Source organism: Fringilla coelebs (genome assembly GCF_963513975.1).
Source record: "Fringilla coelebs genome assembly, chromosome: 1".
NCBI classification, from domain to species: domain Eukaryota; kingdom Metazoa; phylum Chordata; class Aves; order Passeriformes; family Fringillidae; genus Fringilla; species Fringilla coelebs.
This window is the reverse complement of record NC_140028.1, coordinates 38,019,866-38,040,611: the sequence shown is the minus strand read 5'-3', so window position 1 is coordinate 38,040,611 and position 20,746 is coordinate 38,019,866. Positions and strand designations below refer to the sequence as shown.

Sequence of the window (20,746 nt, the reverse complement as noted above, 5' to 3'; positions counted from 1 at the left end):
TGGATGAAAAAATCTGATGTTTAATTATCTTAACCATTTGGTAATTTAATATAGCTCATAACCCTATTATTTTAGTTCCAATTTCAACTAAAAGTATAATCCTTTTATGTAACAAATAAAAACAAAACCCCAGAAACTCTATCCTTCACGTCTGTGTTATCTTTGGTGCAAGTTGCAACAAAATGAGCGGCCTGCCTCACTGAAATGCACCTTCATGTGAGGGACAAGTCAGATTGGAAAACAGAAGAACCTGATTGGTTTAATGGTGGTTTGAATTGTGTCATGGGATCTCAAAAAGAAAGAAAATGCCCAAATTTTCTGCTAGTATGTTACACTGCTTAGTGAAAGAAAGATCACACATTAATATTGCACTAGTAACATTTAATGGATATTTGCCCAATCCTACCAATACTGAAAGACAAATACAATGGTCGCTAAAAAAAATAACACTGGCAAAACAAATCTCTTGTGGACCAAACTAGTCAAGGTTGAAAGCAAACTAGGATCACGAGTGAAGTGTTTTCATTAAATTGAGTGGGTACTGAGTATTATGTGGGCTCTAAACTTTATGAAGCCAGCTTCAGGCACATGCAAAGCAGGCAGATTTTTCCAAAAGTAGAGGGACAGGGAAAGGCAAGTAATCCTACTGAATTGCAAAGTCATGGCTCAGATGTCTGTCCTCCTGTGCCTGTCCCTGGAGGAGATGAGGACCACCTGTTTGAGAAGATCACGCTGCAGCACAGCTGATATCTCTCCTGCCGCTTCCTATGAAACCCTAGAGACTGGCCACTGATTATGGTGGCAGGAGCAGTAACTATTTGCAAGGGCCAAATGGCAGCTATTTGCAGGAGCTCTTGCCTCGTCCCATCTCCTCAAAGCAGTGTGCTGTGCTCTGCAAGGCTGCTCATATCTGCTTCCTCCCCTCCCTGTGGCAGGGAAAGCTTCATCTTCCCCACAGACTGAGCAGCAGCCTGGGACACAGTGTAGGGCAAGTGGGTTGTTGCTCACAAGGGGAGTGCTAAACATGAGCATAATTAAAGTTTTTAGAGGGAGGTGGAGAAAAGCTTTTTTGGCACATGGTTTGGCTGTTTGTTGTATCGGAAAGGGGATGGCTCCTGGCCACGGAAGTGGGAAGAGGCTGCTGCATGGGGGAGCGGTGCGGACAGCAGGACACAGCACCCTGGGGAGCTGTAGGACAGGAAGAGAGGTCCTGAGGCAGTGGTGGTAGATTCCACTCCCAAGGTCAGATCATCCTGAGCGAGGCAGGAAGGGGCTGCCTTTGGGAGAGAACAGGAAATTGTGCGAGATTTCCATGCATGTGTCTGCTGAGGCTGTTCCTGTTCACACCTGTCCTCATCTCCCTTTTGAACCAGCCCAGCTGCCTGATATTTACCTTTGCTTGTGCTGCAGGGCAGGCCTTGTAGGCTTCACTGTTATCAAAGCCTTTTAGTAATTTGGCTGACTTTTCAGGCTGGAAAAAACCTTGTTGTGTATTGTTTTTCCTACTTTTGTGATGTGTAAAAATTGATTTTAAAAGAAGTTTTGATTACACTAGGAGCTTTAAAAAATAATTGTTTTCCTTGGGTAAGGCAGTGAAGTATAAGTCTCACGTCTTTGGTTTTCAATGTTTTTATGCTCCACAGTGAATGTATAAAGTCTGTCTAAGCTAGGTTCCAGTCATGAATCTGTTACAGGACAATGTTCCCAAATGGTAAAATAAAAATCAGTAATGCATCTGACTTTCTTTAGATCATAGAATTATAGAAAAAAAACATCATCCAAGTCATGATAGTTGTCAGAAATTATACTAATAAACAGATCTATCAGTTACTCAGATCAGGTGAAGTAGTTACACAGGTTAAACATATGGGCTAATTCCCCCCTTAATCCTGCAAAGCATGTTGTGATTTTGGGGTCATTTTTGAGTCAGATGGGATGGTTTGCCCTTGTAAGTTTCTGGAGTTTCATTTAGCTCTCTTGGGGGCTGCTGAGCTGATATAATACACTTTGCTGGAGTTTGGATATCTTTCTCAAATTGTAAATCTAGCTCTTGATTTAGTTGTCCTACTTACTGTTTTCCTATTCAGCCTCTTTTTCTTCATGTTGTCTGTGTGTTTGACCTTCTGCAGGTTGTATTCTTACTGATCCTTTTTGGTCAGTATGATGCACAGTCCTTGCGGGTAAGAGAATGAAACCAGAAAGTGATATTGGACAGCAAGATTGTAAAACATGTAATCTGAAATGTCTGTATTTATATAACTTGAATTGAGGGATGAACTGATGGTTTTTAAATACTTCAAAGTTTTGTGTGTGGCAAATACTGCTCCAGTTTGTCCTAGATTTATAGTTCTTGTTTTGAGACTGGACGCTTTGTCTCTAGTGGGCCTTGGCTAAAATTTGCATTCATGCATGTGTAAAACAAGTATGAGAGATAGTTGTCTAAATGTGTATGTTACAGTTTACATTCCTTGTTGCCAGACTTGAAAAGTACTAATCGTGTGTACCCAGTGTTGACCACTCACAGGGAGTCCTAATTGAGAACAATCTCTGAGTACTTGCCTGCTCTTCATGTGTAAAGGTAATTCTGTTCCAGGCTATTGCTGAGTGTGATCTGCTGGAAAGTGCAAAGGCTGAGTCAAAAGTGGGTACATTCAGTCAGGAGCAAATCACACTGGCTCCGTGGGAAGAGGAAGAACAGTTGCTGGCAGTGCAAGGAAGCTGATGCTTTCACTGGCCAGATGAAGCTCCTGCATGTGTGATGCACTGGGAAGCAGTGTGTCCCTGCGTTTAGAGGGGTGGTGCTGTTCTATTTCTACTTCTTTTTTTTTCCCCTTTCTTTCCCTTTCCCTTTCCTTCAAAGAAGTTGTAGCTGTGCATTTAAAAAGAGCAGTTCTGTTGCTGAATTTAGAACTTAAAATTCCCGGTGGGGCTGCTCAAGGGCTTTGTTCTCTGCAAGCTGGTCGCTCTTTCACGTTTGTGTTTATAAGTGGTCTGGAAAGGGAAGTGATTTGAAACTTTGTCCGAATCGCTTCGACCGCGTCTCCGTTGCCGCGGGTGCCTGTGTACACCGAGGCGCTCGGCTCGGGGGTAGATATAGGTCATGAAGTAGTCATGGCTCGGAGAGAGAAAGCTCTCTCAGAGGCCACAGCGGAACCCGTGTCGGGGCGGACCTGCCCGCAGCGCCGGGCTCTTTGTCTGCGCCCGGCCGGCCGGGAGCGCAGCGCGGTCGGCGAGTCGGCGGGCCCTCGTTAGCGCTGCCCGGCCTTTCAGCAGGCTGGTGTTTTATCCCGCCTAGCCCACGCTATTCTTCCCGGCTTTAAGCCTGTTATTCACAGGCGGCCGTGCACCGGGGGCACGGCACGACGGCTGAGCTTTAATTGCGCGCCCCGCTCCGATTTACGGGGGTCGGGGGGAAAAGCTCCGGGCTGTCAGCGCGCTTCACCTGGCGGCGATCGTCACCTTCCATTTAAACAAGTTCGAGAAATGCGTATAGCGGCGTTTTGTGTTTGTTTTGCTTTGTCGCTGTTTGGTGTTCAGTTTTGAGTCGGTGTTTTTGGAAGCGGTTTGGCGGTGATTTGCTGGAAGCCGGTGTGTGTGCGGCGGGGGTTCCCGTGCCGCGGCCGCGCAGGTGCCGGGAGCGGGCGGGCGCTGATTGAGGGAAGCAGATGGCAGCGCTCGGTGGCCGCCGGCCAGCGGAGCAGGTGCTGGTCACGTGGCCGCGGGTTGCCGGGGCGACGCCAGCGCTCTCGGCGTGCGGATGAAAAGGCGAAGGGGGCCCCGCTTCAGCTGCGGCTTTTTGTGCCATTGGTGGCAGCCAGAGCGGAAACAAGCGCCGGCGGGGAGGGAGGGGAGCCCGCCGGGCACCGAGCGACGAAGGGAGGGAGGGAGGGACGCGCGCTGCCCGGCTCCGCCGCCTCTCGGGGCTCGCCCTCTGCCCGCGCTCCTCCCGCCGTGCCAAACTCTGCCCCCGCTGCTCTTTGCGCCGTGTCGAACTCTTCCCCCCACATCCCCTTTCATTTTTAATTCTTTTTTAAAATTGTCGCAGTTTAAGGTAGGCTTTTATGAGCTGTGTCGTGTCCTATTAACTTCACAGGATTGTTAGGGTTGGAAGGCACCTCTGGAGATCATCTTATCCAAGACCCCTGCCAAGTAAAGGTCAGCTAGAGCAGGTGACACAGGAAGGTGTCCAGGTGGATTTTGAATGTCTTCAGAGGAGGAGACTCCACAACCTCCCTGGGCAGCCTGTTTCAGTGCTCTGCCACCCTCAATGTAAGGAAGTTCTTCCTCATGTTGAGGTGGAACTTCTGTTTTTGTTTCTGGCCATTGCTCCTTGTCCTGTCACTGTGCACCACTGAAGAGAATCTGGCACCATCCTCTTGACACCTGCTATTGAGATACTTAGATGCATTAATGAATGACAGAATTGTTAGGAATGGAAGCCACCTCTGTAGATCATCTAGTCTCAGTCTTCTCTTTAGATAGGCCCAGCTCCCACAGTCTCTCCTCTTAAGAGAGATGCTCCAGACCAGTAATCATCACTGTGCCCCTCTTCTGTATCCTATTCACTAGCTCCTTGTCTTTGTTTCACCGAGGAGTCCAGAACTGGACACAGTACTTCAGATATGGCCTCAGTCAGGCTAAGTAGAGTCAATTTTGCAAATAATACAAATCCATGTTCAAAACTCAGTCTTTTCATATGTGAATTTTTTAATTTTTTTTTTTCAACTTGGTAATCAGTGCTAGTTTACACATAGGCTGCAAGGAGAAAATAACGCTGTAGAAGAGTTGTCGGAGTCCTGAAGAGAAATGTGACTGTATTGGAAAATTTTAAATTACACCTCCAAAATACACTGTTGGTGGGCTAATGTGCTGATCAAAATGAACAAACTTAAACCTGATGTTTAAATGAGAAATTACAAATGTGAGGATCATGAAGAAAAAACAAACCCCGGGCAGTTTCCCAGGTATGGAAGTAAAGTGATGAGAATGTAGAAGCCATGTAAAAGTGTCTTATATAGTGCTTGGTGAGCTCTGCTTGCCATGTGTCAGGTACCAGCACACAGCTCTGCTCTGCTGTCAGCCATCTCAGCAACTTCCCATAGTAAGCCCCTCACATTGGGAATGGGCTGCTGGGAGCTGACCACAAAAATCTAGTAAAAATCTGCCTCAGATGCAAAGGCTAGATGTGCTTTAAAATACTACCTTCTACCACTGATTTTTTGTTGCAATATAAAAATTTCCCCCCCACCATGCTGCAGATCATCTCAGTTTGTGATTTGGTGACGGTGTATTTAAAGCTGTATTTTAATACATATGTCTTCACCCATTTTCAAGCCACTGAGTGCAGCTGGAGACAGTCCCAGCTCTTCAGGTGATGAACGTTTTCATGGGGGAGGAAGGGAAGGAACGACCCTCCAGACATCATTGTCAGTGGATATAGCTTTCTGGTATTGTGTTGATGCTGAGATGCTAGTATGGTGTTTTTTCCCCCTGTACAAGCTGCAATTGCATGTATTGAAGCTGTTTGGGTGCCCTCAGCATTGACACTAAAGTGCATTTCCTGCTTGGAAATAGCAGGGATTGTAGAAGCAGATGAATTCAGTCCTTTGTTTTGATAACGCTTGCTCTGGTTCTGCTTACCTGGGCTGCATGGTTAATACAAGACAAGCACATGTGTAATCCTGTTTCTCTTCTCATGTGTCAGGTTGTCCAAACACTGCTTTCAGAAAGTGCAGGTTCTGAGGAGAGCAGCTCTTCCTTTCCCATCTCATTTTTAGTTTCTTGTTGAGTACACATCGAGTGTCGCTGTCTAAGGTCTTGAAGGAAAGAAGCGAGGTGTCTGTTGTTAAGGCATGTGTAGTGATGACCTGTGCATCACTGATTTTGCAGTTACTTTGAAATACTTAAGAAAGGCAGTTGAAAATAATGAAGTCACTCAAAACAAGCATCTCATGGATCAACTGTTTTTTCAGCACCTCTTGCTTATATTTTTCTACAAATACTGATTAAAAATACCTCTGTTTCAGTAGCAAGAAGCAAGATTCTGAAGCCAGTGCTGCAAAGAAAAAGGTTAACAAGGGAAAGGAAGGTTCTGAAAACTCAGATTTGGAAAAAACTCCACCACCATCACCTCATCCTGAAGATGAAGATGATCCAGGGGTTCAGGTAATGCTATTGTTGAAGTTCATTGTGGGCTTTGACGACTTAGAAGCATAAAACAATAGTTCTTATGGTCTTGGTTACAGAGATACAGGTATTTGGATAATTTCTGTGTTGTTTACAAATAAGGTGGGAAATGAAAATCACTGTGGTGAATATTTTACAAAAACAAGTATTTTTCATCATAATTTTGTTTCAGAGTCTTGTTGCTTGCAGATATGTGTATGGTGCAGCTGAGTTTTCACACATTTTCTTTGATTGCTGTTGCAGTTATGATGCTGAATGTTCTGTTCTCTAGACTTAATGCACTATTACAAAGTCTTGCTTATAAGCTTGGTGTTTATTCTTGCATTGGGTTTGCAAACTTTCTGAAACCAAGAACAAGACATGACAGGGCGGAGTATTGGCAACATGCATGTCAAGCACTTGTAGCTATACTGCTTTAGTGGATGAAGGGCTTTTTTTGCAGAGTTCACATTGATTAATTTCTCTTGACCACTGCATACCTATCACCTTCTGTCCAAGCTTTGTTTCACGTAAAGCTAATATGAAAATAGAGTAGTACAAGTTCTGTGTGCTCTGTCATTTGACATGTTAAGAAGTGGTCAGCTCCTGGCTTGCTTTTGCTGGCAGTGTTTAGAGTGGGCACTAAAAATAAGAATCCCCTCATGAAGAGGTAGGGGCAAATTGTGATGGGGAAAGTATGAGACTCCTATTCAGTCATACCAGTGTACATGAAATCCACTGCATTTGTCCTTTGCACATCAGGTTGTGGATGGGTTGCTTCTGGTTATGAGAGATGTTCAGACCAATGATCAATTGGGAATGGTCAAAGTAGCCTGGTGAAGACTTTGGCAAACAGTTGTCCTACAAAAGCATGGTTTATGCTCTTACTTCCACTATTTTCAAGAAAAATATAGTAAATAATGAAATGTGAATGATCTAGTATATTGTAGTTAAAAACAGAAGCAGCAGTATGAGAGTGTGTTCTTCCTGACTTCTTCAGACTCTGTATTCTGAACTAGAGAAGATGAATTAAACCATGCAGATATTAAAGTGTTTGAAGGATTAAGTTTTCTGTTCTGTGCTGCAAATCTCTGCCAGCCTGATTGATGACACTGGCAAAAGATGAAGAAACTTCAGGGCTTCAGATGGGATTTTTTGGGTTAGTTTGTAGGTGATTATATTCAATTTACAGTTCAACATTTCTGCATGGTTTGCTTGTTTTCAAAAAAACTTTTGTTTTGTCAAACACAATTGGGTGATAAACGTTATGTTTTATTTTTAATATTTTTTTCTTTTTTTGGGGGAATAGAAGTGCTAGGGCACTTGCATCACTTTTTAATTAAATGTAGCAAAGTATTTCAGGAAATTTTCTGTTTTCTTAATACTATCTTGCACTGTGCATGCTATAATGAACTTCTTTGCATGAACTTAGGAAAGGATTCCAACCATGTTTCCTGGGACAGCTGCAGTTAATAAACTTGTTATGTATTTCTCAACTGAAATTGATGTTACTCAGTTGTCTGAGACACAGTTGCATTCTTAGTGTTAAATCCTGAGCCTTCTGTAGAGATATTATGTAGTAATGCACAGTGATGCATTGTTTTCTTTAAAGAGCAGAACTATTTGTGTGTTATGCAGGTTTTTAATATTCCATTATCAAACCTATTACTCACCTTCCTACCTGTAGATCAGTTAATGAGTTAAAGATAATCTGGTGCAGGTAAATACGCGCACAGTTTCTGTAAACAGCACATAACAATTGCAAAACCACATATGAATGTAAGAGGAAATAGGAAATTCATCAAGTCAAAAAATATCAAATAAAGGCTACCATTATGTTTTAGTATTCTTTCTGTTAGGGAAATGGAAGAAAAGATTTTTTGCACCAAAAATTATGGTAAGACTTACCTACAGAGTCAGAAGAAAATTGGTCTTTTCCCATCAGTGATCATGTAAATCAAGATGCAAATTTGTCAAGTGTTACTATTTTGAAGTATAAAAATATTGTTTTCTGGAAAACCCCATGAGTTACTGCATTAAAGGTAGAAGTCACATCACCATTATTTAAAAGGGTGATGTAAGTTTAACCTTTGCTCAAAATTTTCATTTTCAGTTAAATAAAGAATTTCTATTTTTGTGAAGTGCGCCAAGTATTTATGCTTTAGAAAGAATGATTAGCTATCTAAAAGTAAATATTTGACTTTGTCTATGTATATTGAGAGACTCAGGTGTGTAAGTCTGTTAAACAAGCTACATAAGTATTTGCATGTATCAGTGAAGATGTGCAGTGGCTGAGAAAGATGTAAAATATAAAAACTGTAAAATATATAAATAAATAGTGTATCAAGTAATTTAGGTGGGGGTTTTTTAACATTTGATAGTCAACATAATTTTAATGTATACATTACTCCATTAAGATATTTGAAGCTCAGTTGACAGTTTTGTTCAGCAACATATGCTTACAGCTTTTCAAATATATAACCTGATGCAGACTATCTTGGAAGTTGAATTTTATTGTTGTAAAAACAATACCCAGCACTGAACATCAAGTTGCAAATTCTGTCAAATGCATGCTTCCGTATTTTACAGGTTGTTTTGTGCAATACTGCTGAAGTTTTATCTCATCCTGGTGGTGAGGCTACGGGAGCACAGAAATCATGTTTTCAATTTGGGGTGGTTCAAGTTTTCCATTCTCCTCTATTAGTTTGGGGTCTTTTCCCATGCTGTGCTGCAGGATGCCTTTCTGAACAGTGCTGGGTCAGTGAAGTGAGGAAATCGTATTTCATTGTGTTTCCCCTACAAGATAATCCCGGTACAACCGGGTGGATGGGGAGAGGAAGAAAGTGTGTTGTCACTGCTTAGCAACAAGTGGGCCATGCTGTGGAAAGGTGGTGTTTGGCTCCTTCATTGGCCATCTGTCAAAGTTTGTTACAGACGTGAATGGAGAGGTGCAGCTTCTTGGGTTTTAATTGCTTTCTGAGATAGACTTCCTAATTTTTTAAGGTTGTTTTAGTAATGTTAAAAAAGTGAAAAAATTCCACCCTACTTTCCCACTTGGAACAAGCATAAAGTCAATTTTTTATTTGTGGTTGGTTTTTTGTTTCATTTTAGGTTTCTGTTGTTTTTTGCTTCCAGAATTTAAGAATGGCTAACAGGCAGGATTCAGAATAGTAGTGCCCTGAGTCCACTCTTTCAGCCAGGGTGTTGTAGAAATTATAGCATTTACTGCACACTAATGTATTTGAGACACACAGAGAAGTTTTCTTGGTTATTCTGCTTCTCATCAGTTTTGTTTCTCATGAAAAATATGAATGCTTTCTGTGCAGAAACGACGCTCCAGCAGGCAGGTGAAGAGGAAGCGTTATACTGAAGACCTGGAGTTCAAGATTTCAGATGAGGAGGCTGATGATGCTGATGCTGCTGGAAGAGACTCTCCTTCAAATACTTCTCAGTCAGAGCAACAGGTCAGATATGAACAGGCTGGAAAGGTGGCCATAACTGCAGCATTCAGAGATCAAATATGGGCCCTTTTCCTGAATGGTATTCATATGTGATTGATAGAATGTGCCAGAAGGCATTAGTTTTTACATTCTTAAAGAATATCTCAACTCATGGCTTTGTTTGCAAGCTAATGATATATAGCTTGAAAGTTCAAGCTGAGTTCTTTGAAATTAGTGGTCCCTAGCTAAAGGAAACCTAAACTGTACTGCTAGAAATCTAGAATGTACTTGTGAATGCAGTGGTCTGGCTTCTGTGACTTTAATAAACCACTCAAGCTTGTCCCCTGCTGCTAGGCACCATAAGAACTCCTTTATGAAATTACTGCCTTGTAGTACCCAGCAGGGTACACTTTATTCTCTGTGCAATGTAAATGATGGATAAAATAGTTTGAATAAGATGAGGGGTAATACTGTAGGAATGACTGTTGTAACAATCTCATTGTTTTGTAGTGCTTTTTCAAAGAACTACTTCATTTAACTGATGACCTATTGGAGAATATATCCATGTTCTTTGGTATTTCATTTGGCAATTTGTTAAGCCTTGTGAAATATTGTATGTGATCTCCATTGTTAATTGTGTCTTATCAGAAGGACAGTTGGGATGGTTTGCCTCCCGTTGTAATAGTGAATTAACGTAATAGAGAGTTGAAGGCAGTTTTGAGAGCGATCGTGTCCACACCTGCACTGCCAACTAGAGCTTCTGAACATCATCTGCTGTTTAGACTGTATGGTGCTGAAAGCATGTATTATTTTAGGACAGGGGAACTGCTCATGTTATATCTGTTTATCTGTGCACGTCAGCCTTCTTAACTGAGAGAGCTGGAGTTGCACTAAGTCTTAAAAATGGGCTTAAACAAGTATCCTTCAATCGTTTTCTATTGTATTAAATGTCTTTGAAACCTCAAAGTTCTTATGCTAGAGGGAGAATGTCCTCTTGGTATTAAACTTCTGTTACAAAAAATTACTTGAAAGTTTTGTAATAAAGTCTTTAACAGAGATGCACTCCCATAACTCTTGTATGCTATTTATGATGTAGGAATCTGCTGATGCTGAAGGTCCTATTGTGGAGAAAATCATGAGTAGCCGTTTAGTCAAGAAAAAGGTAAAACCAATCCCCTTCCCCCCCTATTTTGAATAGGCTAAGCATATTTCTGCTGAAGCCCTTACTGAGTTCTTAAAATGCCTTGGATATTCCAAATCAAAAAACTTTTCTGTTGAACAGAGGAGGTACCCTGAAAGTGTATTCAAATGGTATGCAACATGTTTTTCAATAGACATACACAAAACAGGTTGTGTAATCTTTTACTCATTTCTTGCTTTTTTTGGATGAAAAATTTGATTTTTGCAAATATACATGCTTGAATGAAATCTGTGGCGCTCTTCACTTCAGAGTGATATTCCATAGGAGTCTGAGGAATGAGAGAACTCAAAAACCCTTGCCCATAATTTTTGCATCTTTTGATGGCAGTTGTGCTTAGCAACTGAAACAAATTTACGTGTGACCAAGTATGATGTATACACAGGTGATGAATATTTTCCTTGTCACTGTGCTAAGAAATACACAAAGAAATACACAAGTTCAGTGTGGTTTCCTTATAATTCTGCCCTGCCTTGTAGTTAAGCTCTTATTTTGCTTACAGATTTTTCTTATCTGCTTCTCAGCTTGATTGGCCTTTGCACCTATTAGAACTCTGAGAAGGAAGTAGAAAAGAACTTATTCCAAAAAGAGCATGATTATATTTATAGACCCTTTTGTGGAGCTAATTCTCTGACTTGTACTACAATTGGACAGAAAACTGTTTGACTTACACCGATACAGGATCATGTTCATCTTTGTTAACCTGCAATTCGTCTTTGCCTCAGTGTTAATTTTCAAATTGGAGAAAAGAAATTTTCCGTTATTAATGGATTTTTTTTTCAATGTTCTTGTGGTTTGTTTTTGGGTTTTTGTTTGTTTTTCTTGGACAGGGTGGGGTATGTGTGTTCAATTTTATTACTACTGTCCTAACATCATTAACAATTTTGTAAACCTACATTCATTTAATGTCATGCATTCCTGTGATTCAATCTGACCTGTTTATGCCTCTTACAGCATAAACTTCTAAGGCTTTTTGAACTGTTTTTTCTCTTAGTTTTTTCTTTTTTTTTTTTTTTTAGTCTAGAGCTGTATTTTGTGTTTCAAATCATAGGCTTATTTTTCAGATAAACTTGAGGCAATATAAAGTGAGTATTTACTTGTCCTGATGGTCTTCTAGGCAGGAGAGGAGGATGTGGTCCTTTCATAAATGTCTTTACAGGGGAAGCTGTTTTTCACCAATTATTCTTCCCTTCTTCCTCTCCCCTGCAAACAAAGGTGTGATTACTCATGGGGAGTGTGTATTTTGCTGCAGTTTGTGGGAAGTAGTTGGTCTGCTGCCTACATGTCTTTGATTGCAAGCTCTGCTGGAGGCAAGCTCTATTTTGAGCTTTTTCTTTAATGTTTTTTATGGATTGTATTTGCAGGTTTGAGGGGTGTCTCTTCTTTCCCTGCTCTTCTCCCCAACCCTCTTCTCCAAATAAAAAAAAAAAAAAAAAAAGATTTCAGGATGTTAATATTTAACATCTGAAGTATCCAACTGTGCTTTTATTAAAGGTCTTTTACACTCTTACGAACGTCATCAAAACCCTGGTTGTTAGATTACTAATCAAAGTGAAATTGCTGCGATCAGGACCAGTGCATAAAATAAACACGAGTTGAGGCTTCACTAGGAAACCTTTCAGTGGATTAGGTTGTAACAAAGATGTTGCATTCAAGTAAAGGACATTAGATAATGAGTACGCTTTTGGAGCAGTATTCTTATCATAAAATCATGCTGGTTTTCTGAGAAATAGCCTTAGTCTAGCTCTGGAGTTACCAGATAGGATGCAGCACTCTTCCTGCAGCCATTTTTGAAACGTACAGAGTAAAAGGTAGAACTGAGTTCCTGTTTGAAGTAAAAAAGATGGTGTTTTTCACAGGTCCTCCTAATGTGGAATGTTGAATTGCCTTGAATACTCTTTCTTCTTGCAGAAAGCATGAAGTATGTGTATCACTCTCTTTCCAAACCTGATGAGTTTGGATGTTGAAATTTTTCATTCAGTCCCCTTTGAATTCCTGCTTCTTAACTTTGAAAAGGAATAGCTAGAACTGATTATGCTATCCAGCAGAAATAGCACATATTTTGGAAAGACAGGGAGTTTGCAGAACCCTATACCTGCATGTTAGGCATGTGAATGTCTCTTTTTGCCTACTAGTACGTGTAAGAATTAGAACTAATTGGGATGTGTATGATACCTACATCTCTTCCTCAAATCAGTTTACAATTTTGGGCTGTGTATCAATTGAAATGGTTGGGTTTTGTGTGTTGCTTTGCATCTGTTATTAATGAGTGCTATCTGCTATTTTTCTGGTAGTTGATAGTTGTGGTGGTTTGGGGTTTTTCATGGTTTGTTTTTTCTTAGGTTTTGTTGGTTGATTGGTTGGTTGGTTGTTTTTTTGGCTTTTTTTCCCTCTTTTTGTCTCTATACCTGAGTGGCTTATGCACCATTTTTGCATTAGCAGTGTTACCGTATCACCTCTGTGGCAATGGCATGCAAGATTATGTGCTTTTAAGTATTTGCTTGACTGAAGGGGTCATTTATTTCTTCAATTATCTGCAGAGACTGTGACTCCGATCCTGGCCACACCTGGAAATGATAATTTGAAGTGTCCTGCATTCCCCAAGTCTGTCATGTATTATTTTAGGATGTCTGTGTAATCAGTTTGGGGAGAATTTTGCATAAATGTTCTATCTCACCTCTTTGCCTGGTTAATATATGCATACAGGTATTGAGGAGTGCACAGTGACATCAGAGGCATAAGCTGCTGTCTCATATACCCTAAAGTTGTTAACCTCTGCTTGGGTGCTGACAGTTTTAATTTGATTAAATTTTTGGAGGAGGGCGTAAGTGCTGAATGGCAGACCTAGATTTTAAAAATATTTTTTCTGAAGTACTCTTTGCTTAGGTGAATCTTCTATGCACTCTCATGGAACTCTAATAACATAGACCAGTTATTACCTATTAGACAATACAAAATTGTGTTTTACTCATGAGAGTTACAGGATTTATCAAGATGTGCATTGTAAATTATTGTTATTAAGTTGGCAGCTGACAGAAAATATGTTTGACTGAAATGCTACTGAGGGGAGTGAAGTTGGTTAATATGAAACCTCTGTATAAAGGTGTTTAATGATGTTGTCATTGTAATACTGATGGATCTCAAAGGATTCTGGTTTAAGAGTAATCAAAGAGACTTGGCTGTAATACATTTTAGATAATAAAAGAAGTTAATGTCTTAAAATTAGGGTTGACTTCTTAAAGACTGGTTTTTGCCTCAGGGCGGTGAATAGGTTCCAATAATGTGATCTCCAGCTTCTTTTTTCAATGCAGTTTTGATCTCTAAATATTAGTATCATCTTGAGAGAGACTCTTCTGAATTTTTTTGTTTTAAAAAGAATTTTGGTGATCTTCAGATTCCTTTCCTTTGATAGCGTCTTTGTGAGTGTCAGAGAATTTCTCCCCTGTGTTTGGGTTTAAAGGACGGTTTGGAGAGTGTATCTTCTTTGATGGAAGATTCAAGATCAAGAAGTAGCACCAGGAATCTTCTTCCATTTCTTTAGGGAGAAATAGGCAGAATCTGGTATATTGTTTCTCTCTCTAGGAAGGAATACAAACAGACTGTACTGGAGTGATGTAAATGCTAAACTGAAACTCCCTTGCTACTCAGGAAGTAAAGGAATACTGTGTGAATCAGGGACTGGGAATGCATGAACTTCACTGTGCTAGAACACAGTTTAATGCAGCTGCTACTGTTGTTCTTTAATTGCACTGCTGTGGAGGTGAAATCTAGCCAGCAACTAAAAATGACAATTCAAGTTTTAGAGTAGTCCCTCTTGTGTGTGTGTGTGTGTTTGTATTTTTTAAATATATATAGAAAAATGCAAAAGTTGTTGATTTCTACAGCAGTCAACAGTTTTGCCTGTTTAATGCTGCATATACAGTATTTATTACAGATTATATTGTCCCTGATGAAATGTTTGAACCAGAAAATGCTGCTCTGTTTAAAATTTTCCTAAAGTTCATTAGTAAAAACAAACAGTTAATGTTGTGACATAATCTGAATTCTAAATGTGTGCCTGGTGCACTGTCCTTAGTTTGTCCTATGGCTGGGTTAAGGAGTAATTCAACAAAGTATTACATGCCATATGTTATGCAATACTTTGGCACCAGGGATAAGTTAAGGGTAGCTCAACTCTTAGCACTGAATGCCCTTGGTTTTGCTGGTTTATGTCACAACTTTAACCTTGCTTTAAATGTAGTTTTTGGGTGTTAATTTAATTTGGCTGCTCTGTATGTGAGACATCTTGCCTGAGTGAATTTAATTGCACCATTGAGTAAAACTAAAGCCATGAACACTGATGCACTACAATTCTAGCAGAGGTATAAGGTTTAGTTTTATATGGCTTCTTGTTTGGAGTTATTAACTATATGGAGGAATAAACCCCCTTTAAAACTCTTTTTTAAAACATTACAAAACCCACAATGTAAAGTTGCCATGAGCCAGCCAAAAATAATACATATGGCATTCAGGAGTGCAGTTGCTAATTGGCTGCTGCCTGAGAAAATGGTACACTTGGCTTCTACTTAACACTGTGGGTTTGGCAGAAAGCCAGATTTGGGGTGAGGTTGTGAATGAAGCTGCATGTGGTTAGGGAGGAGTTCAAATGATTCATGTCTTGGAAGTTGTAGTAAGCAGTGCAGTATGTACTTGGGTAAGCAGCTGGAGGAAACTCCTCACCCATGTCCTCCCCCACAAACCTTTTCCTACACTTCCACTTGTGTCTCTGTGCGGGGACCATAGTCCATATCTCAGATAGTTTTTAAATTGTTTACTAATTTGGGCTGTTTAGAGATTTAACTCATGTTTCAACATTTCTTTTCTTTTAGATGGAGAATGGAGAGGAAGTAGAAGTAGAGGAATTCTATGTAAAGTACAAAAATTTGTAAGTAAAGTTATGGGTTTGATTGCTCTTCTTAAGTTCATATAACTTCCAAATAGCATTCAAAACTGGTTTTGTAACTGATACAAATTATTATCAAACTTTACACATATCTAATGTTTAATCCAAAACAGTGACAGATAAACAGGGGAATACCTTACATTTGTGGTACAGGGGTTGCCAGTGTTGTTTTAATTTGTGTTCTCTCCAAAATTAAATCCATAGGTAAAATTGCTTTGTTATTAAATACTTTAGGACTCATTATGCATGCAAGCTCATGAGCTCACACCTCTGTTGTATAGGTCTAACTGTAACTGTAGAGTGTGTGCAAGCTACTCAAAAATAACCCTTGATGTTGTATCAAAATCAAGATTTATGTTGAACAAAAAGTCTAAGATAACAAACAAATGAGATGGCTTTCAGTATTCCAGCAGATCGTTACCCCTTCATGAGAGGAATGTAATCTTGGTGAGAGCAGGATGTTGTTTCACTTCTGGATTCTGACACTGCAATACAATCAGTATTTAAAATAAAACACTTCATAGCTGGATAAGTTCACTTTTCTTGTAGGAAAATAGCACACCTTGTGTATTTTTACCAAATTTTCTTCCTGAGAGACAAAAATGTGCTTTAAGGGCGCTCATGGCAGCTAACTGCACGTAGTTGACTTCACTTTAAATATGCTGTCATTTTTGTATCCTTTGCACTATATTGTTTATTGTATAATGTTTCACTGCTTAATTGTGATTTGCTTAGTTCTGCTACATAGACATCATTTTTGTGTTAACTGTGCTGTCTAAGCACTAGAGCTTTTGACGGACTAAATTTACGGAGTGGGACGAGTCACTGTGGTAGAGATACTGTGTCATCTTCTATATTGTTACTGTGCAACTGCATTTACAAGGGGGTTTTCTTTTCTCTCTGTCAGTCTTCAAAGACTCACAAGTAATTTTGAGTTACAATGCTGTTCTCACAAAAAAAATTATATAGGATGGTAATACTTAAAATATTTACATCCTTTGATTAACGTATGAAAATCCTACTCTTTGCTAGAATATGGTATTAAATAGTGACTTTACTATAAGTGTCTTGTATAGTAATTATGTTTTAAGTATGTCTAATAAAAATCATCCTAGTTTTGTTCCAAACTAAGTATAGAGGGTATGTATTCAAATTTTGACTTTCTATTTCCTGACAAGTTTCTCTATTAGTAAGTACAATTTGAGTAAAGATGATTGGTTAATAACCTGTATGGTAAAGAAATAGTGTCAAGTTCCAAGCATAGCGCCATGCCGTGCTGGAAAATCTAGTTATACTAGTGGATTAAATCAGGAGTGCAATGGAAGCAGAGTTTTGAGTAAGATTTTTGTTTCATCTTCTAGTTCTTACCTTCACTGTCAGTGGGCGTCTGTGGAAGAGCTGGACAAAGACAAGAGAATTCAGCAGAAGATTAAGCGGTTTAAGGCAAAACAGGGCCAGAATAAATTCCTTTCTGAAGTAAGATTTTTTTTGTTTGTTTGTTTCTTTTGGGTGTTTAAGGAATATTCTTAGGAATTCTTGTTCTGTATGCAAGAAGAATATTTTGAATAACTCTGTGATATATCAGTACCACCTATTCTGGTATAAAGCATAAAGCATTCTGGATGCAAGTCTTTCAAGTTTATGAAAGTCATCTATCCTGACTGTATATGCTTTTTCCTATAATTTTGGTTGGTTTTTTTTTTTTTTAATTTTTCCTTGAAGTGAGTGGCTAGTTATTAGCCTTGTAAGCCTGACTGAATCAGTACCCATGTCTTTTTTCTCAGGAGCTGATTATCCCAAAAGAAATGCATGCTTTTTTTCTATGTTATGGACTGCTGCTCACTAGGGATTCAAAGCTTTTTATCATCAATTTAATTTCACTTAGAGCCATAAGCAGTAATGTAGCAGGGGTCCTGTCAATAAAAGACCAGATCTGCTGATTTGTGTCTCTGAAAGATTACCTTTTAGAAAAATGCTGTCTTTTAAGAAAAAAAAAATTGTCTTCATGAGCTACTGTGTTTATTTATTTATATTTATTTTTACTATATCATTCAAGCTGAAACAAAAAACCTGTTGCAAATTGAAAATTTCACCTGTTCTAAGTGAAGATAGCTGGAATTGTTTCCATTTTCTCTTTTTAGTATGTTTCCAAGGGGATCACAAGTTACTGTAAATACTTGGAATTTGTCATTGTTTCAGGAAAAGCTTTTAAAATATACGGTCTTTAGTCCTTTTGGCTGTGTCTTCGGTTGAAGTGGATCTTAAAACTATAAAATGAAATGCAATGCATTAGTATGGAAGAGAATCCGTTAAGTTAAGGCATTGGAACGAACCTGACAAATTATGACTTTTAGAGAAACTGTGTATGCATGCATTCTGTTTTCTCTGCTTTTGAAATAATAATCTTTAAATCTTGCTTGTAAAGTGTTAGACAATTTCTGTAGTTAAAATAATCCAAAGGCACTTAGTGTACAAGGCTCTAATTTCTTTATTGCAAGCTGTAGTTTTCAAGAATGCTAAATGCATTGCATACCATAAGCCTTTTCGATTGCTCATTAGTGAATTGTAATTTCACACTTCATTTAAAATATTCTTAAACATTCTCTCACAGTAAAAGGTTTCACACAGTAATTAAGAGGCCCAGTTAACAAAGTCTGAGAAGTCTGATTCCCTCACGGGGAATGATCTTGCTGAATTGTAGCATTTCAATTAACATGTTGAAGTTTGCCAAATATAAATTCTGTGTCACCGTGACCCAAAATATTATTGCCTTGTGAAATATATAATCATTTTTCCTCTCAGGAAGGGCTAATAGAGATATCTTTTATATTTTTGCCTCTCTCCTTGAACAGATTGATGATGAGCTTTTTAATCCAGATTATGTGGAAGTTGATAGAATCATGGATTTTTCACGTAGCACAGATGATAATGGAGAGGTAAACAAAACTTTGTCTAGTGCATGTCTAGTCATACAGACATTGTGTTTAGAATTTATTGTTTAGAAATGTATTAATTAGAATATATTAATCATTTACAGAAACTACCACGGTGTATGTGTGTAAAAAATAGGAACATGTTAGAGAAAACATTGACTAACATAGCAGTTTCCCTTAAATAAAGGGGGTTAATTGAGAATTCCAAACTATTTTTATGTTACCTATTTTTTAAAAAAGCACAAAACAACCAACCAAAAGGCAACAACAATGAAGTGATACTTAATATTGTAGAAATATGGTGTTCATGCTTGTAATGCAGAATTTAAATGAAAATTGCAAGAAAGAGTCTCAGCTAAATGTCGTAATGGTTTAGACTACCTGTTACAGAAGAAGTCCTGAACTCACTGTTTCTTCATTTTTAATGACTTATTCTGCAAAGAAGATGATTTTGTCTTCCAGGAGATACCTTTTTGGTCCTGGGACAATAGGAAGCTTCACTGGCAGTGTCACTGTTTCCATGTTGCTCTGTCAGTGAATGGTGATGGTTGACTTGTCTGTAATGAAGTTTCTGATGATGCTGATAAAAGTCAAATTTTAAATATGTAGTAAAGCATAGAATTGTAAGGGCTGAAATGGGAATATTGTTTTGCTTCTAAATTTTAGTCTAACCTTACTGATTTCAAATGTGTTATGCTCATTTTGGTGGTAAGCCTGCATTCTCCAGGTTCTCATCTTACTTGGTTAGGTTGTCAAGGTGTCAGCCAGCTGTTTGCTTATCCTTCTGGCTGAGTCAGGCATTCAGGTCTGATCAAGCTTTTTGAATTTCATCTAGCCTGCAGATCTTTAGGAAAGGGTACACTTTTATTCTTTCTGTATTGTGAGATAATGTAATTTTTGTCTTAACAAAGCCTGTCACACATTATCTGGTGAAGTGGTGTTCGCTTCCTTACGAAGACAGCACTTGGGAGCTCAAGCAAGACATCGACCAAGCCAAGATCGAAGAATTTGAGAAACTGATGTCTAGGGAGCCAGAAATGGAGCGTGTGGTAAGAATTGGCTCTATATAGAGGATTTTATTTGAAAATAGTAAAGTAATGTGGTCTTTTAGAAACCACTAATGGGATTTGCTGTATTTGAAACAGGAGCGACCTCCTGCCGATGACTGGAAGAAATCGGAGAGTTCCAGGGAGTATAAAAACAATAACAAACTCAGGGAATACCAGTTGGAGGGAGTAAACTGGCTTCTTTTCAATTGGTACAACACGTACGTAAAACATAGCTTACTGCTGAATCCTGCTTTGGAAAAGCTTTTATGGCTTATTTAAAATAGCAGCCTTTTACAGTAACCTGCTAAAGTGAGATTTTAGAATCATTTACGTGGCTCATTTTTTGCTAACTAATTTGGGGTGGAACATGAATATTTCAGATAGATTCTTGTGGCAAGTGCTTTGGGTTCATGCATGCCTCTGCTACTCCTTCCCCTTGGGTACTTGAGAGGTAGATAGAAGGGATATATCCATGCTGACTGCATCACAAATTATAACATTTATTTAAGATGCAAAATGTTATGATGCCTTTTCATTCTAGAAATATCTGGTTTATTCAGATTGTTGCCTTACTGATTTTCTATGTTTTAAGTTGGGAATAAATCATTCAGCCTATTTTTATTCTTGTTTTCAGACGAAACTGCATTTTAGCAGATGAAATGGGGTTGGGAAAGACTATCCAGTCCATTACGTTTCTCTATGAGATATATTTGAAAGGAATCCATGGTCCTTTCTTGGTTATTGCACCATTGTCCACAATTCCCAACTGGGAAAGGGAGTTCCGCACCTGGACAGAGTTGAATGTGGTTGTGTATCATGGGAGTCAGGCGAGTCGGCGGACCATTCAGTTGTATGAAATGTATTTCAAAGATCCACAGGTAAAAGCTCCTCACTTTTCTTTTTCTCTTTTTTTGTATATGCTTTACAGTTGTTTATTAACTTAAGCATCAAGTAGTTTTTCAGTACTGGTATGTTAGGTTTCGGTTAGAAATACAGATACATGTATTAAGAATGTTTTT

General features: G+C 39.0%; 1 protein-coding gene across 8 annotated transcripts in view; it reads left to right on the top strand.

The window, feature by feature from the left end:
- Window positions 1-20,746, top strand: part of CHD7 (chromodomain helicase DNA binding protein 7) — a 133,306-nt gene that overhangs the window by 77,079 nt on the left and 35,481 nt on the right. For 7 of the 8 annotated variants that reach the window (XM_084222133.1, XM_084222132.1, XM_084222136.1 and 4 more), the window contains 9 exons: window positions 6,027-6,165; window positions 9,492-9,629; window positions 10,702-10,767; window positions 15,672-15,727; window positions 17,107-17,221; window positions 18,598-18,681; window positions 19,590-19,727; window positions 19,824-19,945; window positions 20,362-20,605. In XM_084222133.1, the coding sequence (XP_084078259.1) occupies window positions 6,027-6,165; window positions 9,492-9,629; window positions 10,702-10,767; window positions 15,672-15,727; window positions 17,107-17,221; window positions 18,598-18,681; window positions 19,590-19,727; window positions 19,824-19,945; window positions 20,362-20,605 (1,102 nt within the window). The remainder of the gene's footprint in view (window positions 1-6,026; window positions 6,166-9,491; window positions 9,630-10,701; window positions 10,768-15,671; window positions 15,728-17,106; window positions 17,222-18,597; window positions 18,682-19,589; window positions 19,728-19,823; window positions 19,946-20,361; window positions 20,606-20,746) is intronic. The other variant, XM_084222135.1, reaches the window with a different exon arrangement.